Raw genomic sequence first — 12,327 nt, 5'->3', positions numbered from 1 at the left:
GGGTGACACATGCAAGAGGAGTAAGGACAAAAGCAGATTGTTTACTTTACACCCTCAGAACTAGGGCAGAGATATTCCAGTAGTGTGTGATTCTTTGGATGAACAAATATCTTAAAAATCTACTTGCGAGTTTTTAAAACGAACTGTTGAAAATTCCTGGCAACTCTTCTTTCTTTCAGTGTTGTTTTTACAGCTCAGCATTGTTCTGTGTTTTTCTAGAACTTTTTTCAATGTGGTGGGAAGATGAATCAGCAGATATAATGTAGCAAATATAATAATTGAAGAATACATTTTTTTGGGAAAATTATTCTGTCTGGGTATAGATGTGTGTGTTTATATGTGTTGGTACAGTCTATACATATATTAAGTAAAAATTATTAATTTATTCCTCTAAATGGCTATACTGGCAAATGTTCTCTGTTATGCAGTCCCTCCATTTGAAATACAGGCAAGGATCCAAACCTTCCATCCATGGCTTTTATCTCAGTCCCAGTTACGGAGGTTTTGTTGTATATTTTCAACTGCATGTTCTGGCAATTTTCTTTCCCAGTCCCTGATGTATTGACTGTGGCTTTTGATGAAGTTTGTGATCCTGTGCTCCTTGTTGAGCTCTTGCACAGAAGGCATCTCAGTTCTAATCCCAGCTTTTTCACGGGCCTTGTAAACTGATACTGTAACTTCATCTTTCTTACTATTGTAGTCTCTTAAAAGCTGTGTATCCACCACATAAGGGAGTTGTGAAGATACTGTTACCATTACTATTGCACCTGTTCATGCCTTGTTTTTATCATTAATTTTAACACACAGTTCAGAGAAAAACAATGGAAAAGCAGGACTTTATAAATAAAAGTGTTGGCAAAGTCAGAATTTTATAACTTCTATTTATCCTTTGTGTTTTAAATAAACAATAAATAAGTTCCTTTTTCTGTCTGTAAGGAAGTGTTAATTGCCCTGTGGTTTACTTGTTCTGGTTGTGTTTAGTGCTGGCTAGGAAAAGTCAGTGGTAGGTGCACAGATACTTATGAAAGGCAGATTGAAAACTTGGATTTCTGGTTCTGGAGGTTTGCCTTTTGAATTTCTTAATTTGAGATGGCAGAGTTCATTTGTGGCAAACTTTGAATTCAGTGCTACAGTAAGTTCTAAGGAGGCCTTTTTAATTGAGGGGGGGAAAAAACCTCCAAAAAACCACGCCCTAAGCCCAACAAAACTTATCAGTTGCATTGTTTAGCCACAGAGCTAAATATGTGAAAGGGGTGCCTGAGCCTGCCACCTGGGATAAAGGGCTGTAACTCCAAGTGGTGGCTGGGAACAGCTGCAGAGAAATCTGGTAGGAAGAGGCACCGTGGGTGTGAATCTGATAGCTGTCCATTTGTGCTACGGCATCTGTGGCTTGACTCTCTTGGGTGAACTGTCTTCAGTTCAAACACGTTCTTTGGCATGCTTTAGCTTATTTAAGAAAAAAATAGTCTGAAATGTTTAATGGGATGGTGTTTAGGCTAAAGTAAAAGAGGAAGCTTAAAGCAAAGATTCCTACCCAGCAGCTCAGCCCATAAGGAGTTTTTGAAGTTAAGCTTTCCTATTGATTGGAGATTCAACACAAGACTTGAAGTTGTATTGCATATTTCTTCTTCAAAGTATATGCTTTTCAGCTCCAGAAACGTGAGAATTCTTAAATTGAATTAGTCTAGCAGGATACTTTTTTGGATAGAGCAATACTTTTCTAATAGTTTTATTTTACATACTGTTTACGAAGAACCAGATCGTAATCAAATTGCCTCTTATTCTTACTGGGTAACTTTTTCTGGCAGTATTAAACCTCAAAATATGCCCTGCCATGTCTTATTGCATCATGAAAGTGAAACTGTATTTTCAGATGTTAAAATTCATGCTAGAACGAGCAGGTGAGTGGGGCAATCATATCCCACCTGCATTGTAAGGGTTGCTTATGAAGGACCTCTAACATGTTGCCAGGATTGGAAATAAGCAGGAATTGAAAAATACTGGGGGTTTTCCCAAACAAGACACCTTTGCACTTACAGTGAGCTTAGATATTTTTGAGTTTTTAACTGCAAGTTTGATGAGACTGCACTGAAGTTAGTCCAGACACAGACACACCTGTAAGTGTGCAGTAAGCTATGAGAGTACTGTAATTACGTTTATCTTACATGCTATTTTGTGAACTGATCTTGGTTAAAGGAAAAGTTAAATAAATTTGTCTTATTGCCCAGGTTTGGTATAGTCATACAAAATACTAGTCTGTCTTTTCAAAACCACAGAATGTCTTCCATGTTCCTGATACTTTATTTCAGCTCCCTGATTGAGGTGGTTCATGGAAATTATGTAGTGAACTGCCTACTTTCTTCTCTAAATTGACAGCTGTGTAGGCTTGGGGAAAGCATTACTGTCACTGTTCTGGAAAACAACTCCCAAGCCTGTATCCTCATGTGACAGTAGATCTGAAAGTGAATGTACTTCTTTATGCTTTCACTCATACTAATTGTTCAGCTTGCAAAACTGATAGTAATAACTTTGAACAACTATTTGACAAGTTACTGTTAAAGGCTGTATCAGACTTTTTTCCTTCTACTGCATTTTTTTTCTTCTCTGCAAAGTAGACTTCATGGTTGAGTACAATTCAATGTAGCCTGTAGGGTTGAGTATATGATTAATATCACTAGTGTGAATTCAAAAATTCTCAAAGATTTGGACTATTATTAGTCTGAATTAAGAGTAACGATTTATTTTCTGGTTTTGTTATATCATGTACTAGCAGACTAAAAGTAGCATTTTTCTTCTCATTACTGGTTCAAAGAGAGCTAGTATGCTCTAAAATGTTAATGCATCTCTGCCAGGTGCCCTTTCTTCTGTGCTGGGGTGGCTGCCCCCAAAGTCACGAACTGAGAAGTCTCTTCCTGCCTTCTGCCCACCTTTGTGTATAGGGTGAGAGCACTCTGCAGAACCCGTTGCTCCTCCCTGCCCAACCTGCGTGTAGGAAATACAGGTTTGCTCAATAGCCCCAAACTCACTAATATGTATCTACGTTGCCTACCTGTGTGTGATACACGCATGTTTACAGTGGTTGTAAATCACAGGGGATTTGATGTTTAATAAAGTCTGAAAAAACCTACAACCAAACCTTAAGGGAATAGTATGATACTCAGAAAGTGACCTGGTAACCTGGGAAGTGATGGTACTTGTGATGTAGCTTATCCTGTGCATCGCTGGGAAGCAGAAAACAGAACGTGTACACCAGCAGTAACTAGAGGTGTTGCTGTGTACTGACTTTCCTTTGTTGTTGTTGCCACCCAGTATTTTTTATCTAAGCATCTGCTTCTGGCTGTTGTTATGAGGTAAGGTACTGGGATAGGTGAGATGGTTCTGAAGGTCTTAGATGAGTGCCCATACAGAGGGGGTGGCACTGAATCTGAAAAGCTCCCAGCATCCCATGCCGTGATTCTCCTCAGAAAACCTTTCTCCCCTCTGTGATATTCTGCAGACTGGCTGCAGAAGGGGTGGATGTGCCTTCCCCCAGGATGTCAGATTGCAGTTGTCTTCCTGCCTCTAAAACGGGGATGTTGCAAAGTGTGAACTGCCAGTAGCAGAGGTGAAGTTTCTCTGCACACATCAGAGGGTCACTGTTTTGTGGGGAGGTGGGCTGTGTTTGGGTGCATTCTGTTCTGTAACTGAAGTTTAAAAAAAAAAAGCAGAAGTGCTGTGTGGCTAGGAGGACACTGCACTTGTCAGCATACTTGCTTGTGTACAAAAAGGAAGAAGTGGTGTTGACTTAGGAATAGGAAATATCCTACCTGATCAAGTGTGGGTGGGGATAATTCCTCCTCTAGAGCACCTGGTGCTGCACTTGAGCAGGGGGGACAAAAAATAGTCCTGAGTGTGCATCTTTAACTTTCCATTTAGTCTGGAAGAGATATCTTGTAATAACTGCTGGACTTCAGATACAATTAAGACGGTATGCTTTCTTCTTTCTGCTAGCTGAGTAAGAATGTATTTATTGATAGCCTGTGAAGCTACACTGTTCCTTTAACAAATGGAGAAAACAGCACTGACCTCCCCCTGGCTTCATTCATATGATCACATTACGAAAGCTGGATTCTTTCCCTAGTGCAATATGTTTAGTATGTGCTTGGCTGTAAAACTGATAGCAATAAATTAAATGATAACCTATTGCTTTAGAGTAGTGCTTGGAATAGTGAAGCACTGAGGTGATTTGATGATTTCCTGCTTTGATGGAACTCTGGCAAAGGCATAGCACTTTGACAGTGAAAAAACAACTCCAAGACTGCAGCAGGTAATGGTTATGAATTTTAATAGGAATCTTTGTCTCCAAATAAAAGTTTTATATAAGATTAACTACTAGTGCTCCTTTTGGAGGCAGACATGAGCACACTCGCGTGCTGCTACTTTTAGCTGCCAAAGCTTCCTTAACGTTTTTATGGTGGTCTAGTGATGAACTGACTTAAGCTTTCCCTCTTCGGTATTTCATATGTGTTGATTTAGTTTCAGTTGTAAAACTTGGTGTGCAGTAATTTACTTATCCACCTATTCCTGTATGTGCTTTGCACTGCATCTTGGCTGTGATGTTTTTATGTGGTGAGGGTCCAGATAAGTCATAGTTATTGGTCAAGGGATAGTATTCTTATGGTGGTTTGAGTTCAAAACAAAAACTACTGAAGTCCTGCCTCCTAGAAATATTGAGAGTAATTACCACCACCAGTTTTGATGATACAATTATTCTTTTGTTTTAACTATTCACATTTTAAGTTGATTAAAATTTAGTGCTTCAAGCAAAGGATCAGAATGAAAAAAAATTAAATCTATCCTGCTGTCTGTCATTCAATTATCATAAAACTAACTGGAGATGTTACTTACATTCTGAATAGTAATTCTGACAATGCATTTATTGGGTTAATACTTTCACAAAAAGTCTTCAGATTAATTTACAGTTAGAGAATTGGCTGTGAAAAATTCAAGTGAGATCTGAGAACTTCATTGCTGTCATTGTCTTGCACATCACTGCAACTAATGAAGGTTTTACTGTATGATCTTAGAACATTCTGGTGATGTTTGCTGGTGGCCACATTCTAGATGGAGAAATGTGAGGTACTGAGATTCATGGGAGAAATACTTTTCCATCTGTGACACTCTTTGGAATCTTCTGACTAGTGTTTGAGCAAGGACCCCAATAATAATTTATACTTTCAAGCAAGGGGATGCCAAGTTTATTGAGGGGAGGAAAGAAAAAGCTTTTTACAGATGTATGTAGACTAACGTAGATGTGATAAATGCTATCCTAGCAAATTTTTTTGTTACTAAAGCGTCAGCATGATCGAGTGTTTTGTTTCATCACACTAACATTTTGTCTGGTCTAAGGCAGGTGCTCAAGCATCTCTGTGGTGTGTCTAAACCTAGAAAACCCCTTCTGCTTCAGAGGAAAAACTGAATAGTGGCTTTTTGGGTTTTTTTCTTCAAAACAGACCAAGAAAAGCGTGTTGCATCCTGTTTCTGTGTCTCCAGTTTCTTTATTTTTCCAAATGAGTAGCCCTACCTTCTTCAGCAATCCCAAAAACGACAGCAAGCACCTTCTCAAAACTTGCACATAAAGATAATTTTTTGCTGTGACTTACTGGACCAAATTTTTCAAAGGAAACTGAAATTTTCTGTAAAGGTAGATTTTTTTGGGGGGGAGGGGAGAGTTTTGTTCCATTTTGGCATTAATTCCATATGCAAACTTGAGAGAGCTGAAGGTGTTGCTTGCTGAGTTTCTCTGAAAATGTGGCCCTATATATCAAAAGGGCATTTAATATTGAAATAGTACATTTAGGAGCTTCATATATTTGTATTTCAGAGATATTTAACTTAACTTCACAGCCACAGTTTTCTTGAATTATTTGGATGTTCCTTCAAAATCTGCTGTATAGCCTGAATTGGCTTGGCTTCTTTTGAAAGAGGTCCAGGTAGTAGATGCTGAGCTCTTTTCTACGTGGTCATGACTCCTTTAAAGCAGTGATACAGAATAGTAGGTTTATCTCTGCAAAAGTCACATCCAATAAAACTGCCTCATTGATTATGTTTTGCAGGCCATATGTTCTGGGCAGTGATGATTTTCGTATAAGCACAGGGTAAAAGCAGGTAAACGGTACTATTGAGAGAGTTTATTTTTGAGTAATGTGAACTATGAAGTTGCTTTGCTCCTAATACAGAGAAATAATTGAAGGATACTGTCTTGGTAGTGGCCCTAAAAATTCCAGGAATCTGTTACCCATTTCTGCTAGTTGTGTATGGTTTTATAGAATAAAGAAAAATAATCTGTACTCCCTAATCAGTTTAACATACTGTGCTCAAGAGAAAAACACTGAATTTATGTATCTGTCAAGTGTGTGTAGAAAGCTTTCTGTTCAAGCCCACTACAGGAGCGAACCACCTGAGCAAGCCGGCGGTGCGTTCCTGGCCTTGCAAGTCATGCACTAGAGCACTTCCCCTCCTTGCTGACCGCAGGCAGTCTGGCGTGGGGAGTGTATCAGAGTGCTGTACTGGCAGAGTTTGCCAGCCTATCTTCTTTGAAAAATATGAGTTCTGTCTTTTCACGACAGTAATCTAAGGTAAAAGACAGAGTTTGTGGCGGGCGTTTGTTGTTCCAGAGTTTATTGCAGGAAAGTAAGGGGTGCTTAACTTTGCTCCAATTTTTATCTTGCAATCAGAGTGTAAGAAGAGCTAGTTCAGCTGTGTCCTAGAAAAGACACATGTTACTTTGACTTCAGGCTAGGATTTATTTGTTTTTACTGGGCACATTTGAGGGGGGAAAAAAGAATCCAGTGATTAATCTGCTTTGTTTTGCATTTTAGAAATCAGATTTCAAAACTGTCTTTCTCTTAATGGCTTCTCCTTAAAAGGGAGTCTGTAAGTCAGATTAACTTAAATGTTGTTATAAGCTGTGCTTATCTACACAAGGAAACTTGCCATTGTGGATACTCTAGGATATTTGTTGTATGATTATATTCCAGTGTAATCATACTGGTATAAAGCATGGTACAAGGACAGAAATAAGAGTATGTTTCTCTTTGCAGGAGAGTCTGAAAATGGACTATCTGCACCAGAATGCAATGATTTTTATACTAAGATAGTTACAGTAGTATAACTACAGTAGAATAAGTACATAAAAATTTACTATGTAAGACTGCTCTGGTTTTGAACAGCGTTGCCAAATTATATTGCCCAGGGTGAGTGTTTGTGAAAATCGCTCACACATGTTGCCTGGTAATCTTTACGCTTGGACTGTTAAAACATCAAAATAACAGACTGAACAGAACTCCCCTTTCCATCAGGTGTCATTCTGTTTCCTCTATTTAGCTCTTCTAAACTTTATAACTTCCTAAGTTAGCTTAGCAATTGCATCCTGTCTAATATTTAAACTGATAAATGAAGTAGGAGTACATCATCACTTGAACTTTCATAGTGATTGTGTAGTAAGAAAAAGCTGTCAATATTTATATTATTTCTGTTTGCATTGTTTAAACCCTACATACAGTCAGACCAAGTTTGTTATCCTGCCTGGCAGTGCAGGCTGTCTAATAAATGAGTTGAGGGTTTCATCCTCTAATTTTGTCTTCCTCTTGAGTCTGGGGCTTATCTGTCATTGCTTCTTGGAGCATCAACCTTGTATCTTCTCAACTGACTGGCACTTTATGGGGCTTTCAGGGGAGATCTCTTGTACAGCGTGTTTTGAAAGTGGGCATTTTATGAAGTGATGAATAGAAATAGGGTGGGGTTTTTTTATTATTGACGTTGAGAGTTTTTTTTGATACTGGAAAGTGATTTAGGCTCTGAAGAAGTAGTTTCTGTTCCTCAAGTTTTTCATCCTAGCAACACTGTTACTCCGTAGGAACATTGCATTAAGTTTTGCTAAGCAGAACAGCTATTTGCTGTTTAAATATTTACTCTTGCAGCAACTTACTGTTGCAGCTGAAAGCAGGAAAATTTTAAATGAGCTTTTAAGCTGTTACATTATTGGAATTGTTTCCATAGGATCTGAAGTTTAGTTATTAAAAAAAAAAAACAAACCTCTTCCTGGGAAACTGAACCTCTGCCTGGAATCCCAAATTTAACTACTGTGGAAAGTTTTGTGTTTCTGTTTTGTATTTCCTAATAATATTAAACCTAGGTTTCTAGTAGATGTGTCCGAAAAGAAAAGAAAAAGGAAGCTTAAAGCCTTTGGGCTGTTGCTTCTCCCCAGTTAAACCAAAAAACCCTCGAACAACCAACGCCCCACCCTGCACCCTCACAAAAAGACAGAAAAACCAAAACAAAAAAAAAAACCACCACCCCCAATGACAATGACAAAACCCCACAGAAACGTCTGTGTTTCTAGTGGCTGTATTTTTTTAATACATGTTTGTTTGGCTGTGGTTGCTAACTTTGTCCTACGTAAGTGAGAAGCTTCTGAATGGATTATTAGTTACACAGTTATATGAAAATCAGTAGATAAAACATTTAGACAAACTCTGTAGGAAATTACAACATTATTCTTGAAAATGCGAAACTAAAAATAGTGATGTGCTGTGATTCATGAGATCTCTGATCATAAGTGCTGAGTCATTAAACCACTCCCATAGGTAGTGAAACTTAACATGCGTGAATTGGGACAGAACCTCAAAGATGGGGAAACTGGGTATCATCTGTTTGTATTTGCCATTTTTCATCTGAATAAAATACTGTTTACTTAAATCAGAATTCCAATAATATGTCTCATGGGGATGACTGTGCATGTTGGATCCTTCTAGATATATATAGGTGCAAACATGTGGATTTAATCTGACCCCAGTATTCTGTTGCTCTTTCTCTTGCAACACTGCTGGGTACGCTCAAACAGCTTAGTAACAGAGCTGTTCTTTCTGTGTTGTACAGGACAAATTTGGAAGCGCTTCAGAAGAAGCTGGAAGAACTGGAGTTGGACGAACAGCAACGAAAGCGCCTTGAAGCTTTCCTTACCCAGAAACAAAAAGTTGGAGAGCTGAAGGATGATGACTTCGAGAAGATCAGTGAGCTGGGAGCAGGAAATGGTGGTGTGGTCTTCAAAGTATCTCACAAGCCTTCTGGTCTCATAATGGCAAGAAAGGTGAGTGCCTAAAAATAGGAATGTAGGGGTTACTCTTATAAAGGAGGCTGTCTTCAATGAAATACAGTGACTTTATTTAGAGAAGTAAGTGGTGTTAATACAAGAACATTACTAATGCAAACTTTCACAAAAGTTGCGTTTCAAAAAGTAGGAAAGGTTGCATTTGCTTATGCTAAACTTCCCAGATTTTCAGAAATTGTTCCATATGTCAGTAATTAAAGCATAGGCATTCATTCCACCACCACCCCTTTTTTTTTCCATTTTGACAATACTATCTTTTCAGGTGAGTGTATGTCTTTGAAAGAAAATGTTGTAGATTCTATAGTGAGTAGAAGGCCTAAAAACTTGCTGAAAGGTATAAATTAGAGAAAAGGGATAATACCTTGTATTCTGGGCCATAAGTTTAGAGGAATGGAAAAGATATCACCTGTCCTAAGATCTTCCTTCACCGCTGTAGACCAGAAAAGGGCCTCTAGATGATACTGGAAAAAGAAAACTCAAAAAAACTGAGAATGAGGGAATGCATTGGAGTACAGTGTCATCTCCTGTTCTATAGTTTCATCATGGGGTGCTGGTGGCTTCTGTACAAAAAGGTGCTTGCCCTTCTGGTGAGATTATTTTGCAATGATTCAGCTTTATGCTTTACAACTAATAGTGGTTGTGACCTAGTTTGTAAGAGAGCTGAGATTTATTTTTTTTTAACTGAAATAGCTTGATGTTTTAATTCTCATTTTGTTTGTGAGGAGCTTTTGCTTTCTCTGAATATCCCTCAGAACCAAGTATAGTAAGGGAACATGCATCTCTGATACTGGCTGATTATTTTCATTAGGACACCTCATACCTCTTCCTTCCGGAAGCAAAACTCATTGCCCAGGTGGCACTTCAAGGCAGTGTGCCAGCACGTATGTCATTGTACTGCAGCGGGTGAGGTGGCAGGCAGGTTACTGTGGTTCACCCAGCCTTTCAGAAGGATAAAACACAGGTTGTGCTCAAATCCCAGATTGCATTGTTATACTTCTGTGTTTGTAAATTCAGAAGTTGAAAGAGTTCAGGTATCTCTTAAGAAGACACGGTTATCTTCAGCAAAACTAAAGGCAAATGTGCATGTACTAGTTTTAAGAATAAACCATGCTCAGTACACTGACAGTTTGAAGAGAAGCATAGAAAAATGCCCATTTTTGAGGTGTGAGAATTTAAAAAAAATACGCAAATCACTGAGGTTTTCTTCAACTAACTCAATTTAATTGATTTTTTTTTTCCACCTACTGTGTGCTTAACAGGAAGTGTTGCCCCAGTTCATTAATATTTGATGCAACTGAGGTGTTTGAACTGCAATTTTTCTTTCATATATTGACTAAAATCTGATTTCCATAATGTCTGTTAGTCTTCCCTTTCACAAAAGAAATACACTTGTATTGTATGAGAAACAGTCTAGTAGAACAAAGTATTTAGTTTCCCCTTTAGATTCAGTTTGCAGAGTGTTTAATTCAAGGTTCAGCTCATTCCTTCTACTAAGGCTTTACAAACACCTATGCAATTAGTTTTCAGCAGCTGCTTCTGAGTCAGTATGTCTTTGACACATTTCCTTTAGACATTTATTCATGGCTTTTCTTGAACATAAAGAACTTCAGTTTCTGAACTACCCATGAAAAACAGAAGTGAAGAAAATGTGCTGGAACAAGAAGTTACTAGTAAAGAAGCCTTTTGGGAAAAGAAGAGGTAGAAATCCCACCTTTTCATGGGTGCTGATGTTTCAACCTTCTTTATGCTGTATTGTAGTGTTTTCTTTTCCTTTTGCCACTAAGAAAACAAGGATTATTTTATAATGAAGTCAGAATAATTCTTGTTGAAAGGGTCCTCAGGAGGTCATGCATCTGACCTTCTCAAAGCAGTCGTGAGATCAGAGCAGGCTGCTCAAGGCCTTATCCAGCTATGTATTGAAAACCTCTCTGAACAACCTGTTCCTTCTGAATGGCACTTTGCCACTTCAGAAAATAATAGTGGTTTATTTTACAGTTAATTCATCTAGAGATCAAGCCGGCTATTCGAAACCAGATCATTCGTGAGCTGCAAGTTCTACATGAGTGCAACTCTCCATACATAGTGGGCTTTTATGGAGCTTTTTACAGTGATGGAGAAATCAGCATTTGCATGGAACATATGGTAAGTACATATAAATCTGTCTTAGCTTGCAGCTAGTAACAGCCCATTAATGCAAAACCTGAGTTCAACAGGACTGAAGTTAACAAGGTAGACCTTCCTGCATGAATAAAGAATGAAATACTGTGTTCTGGATTTACTTTGCAAATCCGAGGTTGGGATTGGTAGTCTGTTTTATCCCCTTCTCCAGTATCTGTTCTTCTGCAGAAGTCAAAGCTGTACAAATGTAGCCTCCCAATTGCTTCTCCTTTATCCGTGGCCCTTTTTCTTTTGTTTTATTTAAAAATTTTACCCAGTTCTGCTGCTTAGACACTTGTTCTGATTTGGGGTTAGTTTTGTTTTTATGCAGAGTGAACAAAATCACTCTGATACTACAGCTGTATAGTCCTTAGTAGTTATTATAATAAGAATGTAGTTTATTCTTATTTAGATGAATCCATATATTTTGTCTCCTTTTTTCAAATTTTGTGGAAAATGCAAACAAAGAATAGTGCACAGGAAGTGAACAAGTCCAGAAGGATCTTACACAACTTTTTAATATAGCAACAATATTTTTAACTGTGTTTCATTTTAATAGAAAAGTACACGTACTTCTCGACTTCTGTTTGCCTTTCTCTAACCATATGGAGCCAAACACTAAAAGTAAATTTTCTGTAATTAAAGGTCAGTCAGACTTTTTGCCTCATTTGCTTAGTAGAGGATGTTTTTAACAATATGAAATACAGCAAGGCTGAAGACATTTTCTATTTTTTTCCCTGAAAAAAAATGTTTCTTTGGAGAGAAACCTTATTTTTTCTGGAAAGTACATGTGATTGTTTTAATGCTTCTCTGGTCTTCTCTAACGGAAATTTTTAGAAGAAATCGATGGTTGCCTAGAAACGAGTGATCATGATCCAGTTTTTAAGCATGTGCTAGCCGAATAGAAGGTGTGCATACCCCAAAATACAAATGACTATTGGGAATTATACAGAAGTTAGTTTCTCAGAACTGAAAAGAATAGTGAAAAATAGGAAAATAAATGTTAAAAATGCCTGAGC

At 38.0% G+C, this 12,327-nt stretch overlaps 1 protein-coding gene across 2 annotated transcripts in view; it reads left to right on the top strand.

Annotated features, from left to right (window-relative positions):
* MAP2K1 (mitogen-activated protein kinase kinase 1) overlaps positions 1-12,327 on the top strand; it is a 40,104-nt gene that overhangs the window by 8,825 nt on the left and 18,952 nt on the right. For both annotated transcript variants that reach the window (XR_005105399.1, XM_037395226.1), the window contains exons 2-3: positions 8,920-9,130; positions 11,147-11,293. Coding sequence is in view for 1 of the 2 variants with exons in the window: in XM_037395226.1 (XP_037251123.1) it covers positions 8,920-9,130; positions 11,147-11,293 (358 nt within the window). In the remaining variant the exon portion in view is untranslated. The remainder of the gene's footprint in view (positions 1-8,919; positions 9,131-11,146; positions 11,294-12,327) is intronic.

The sequence above is a fragment of the Falco rusticolus genome, chromosome 7 (assembly GCF_015220075.1).
Source record: "Falco rusticolus isolate bFalRus1 chromosome 7, bFalRus1.pri, whole genome shotgun sequence".
Lineage (NCBI taxonomy): Eukaryota > Metazoa > Chordata > Aves > Falconiformes > Falconidae > Falco > Falco rusticolus.
This window is presented reverse-complemented; position numbering and strand designations above follow the sequence as displayed.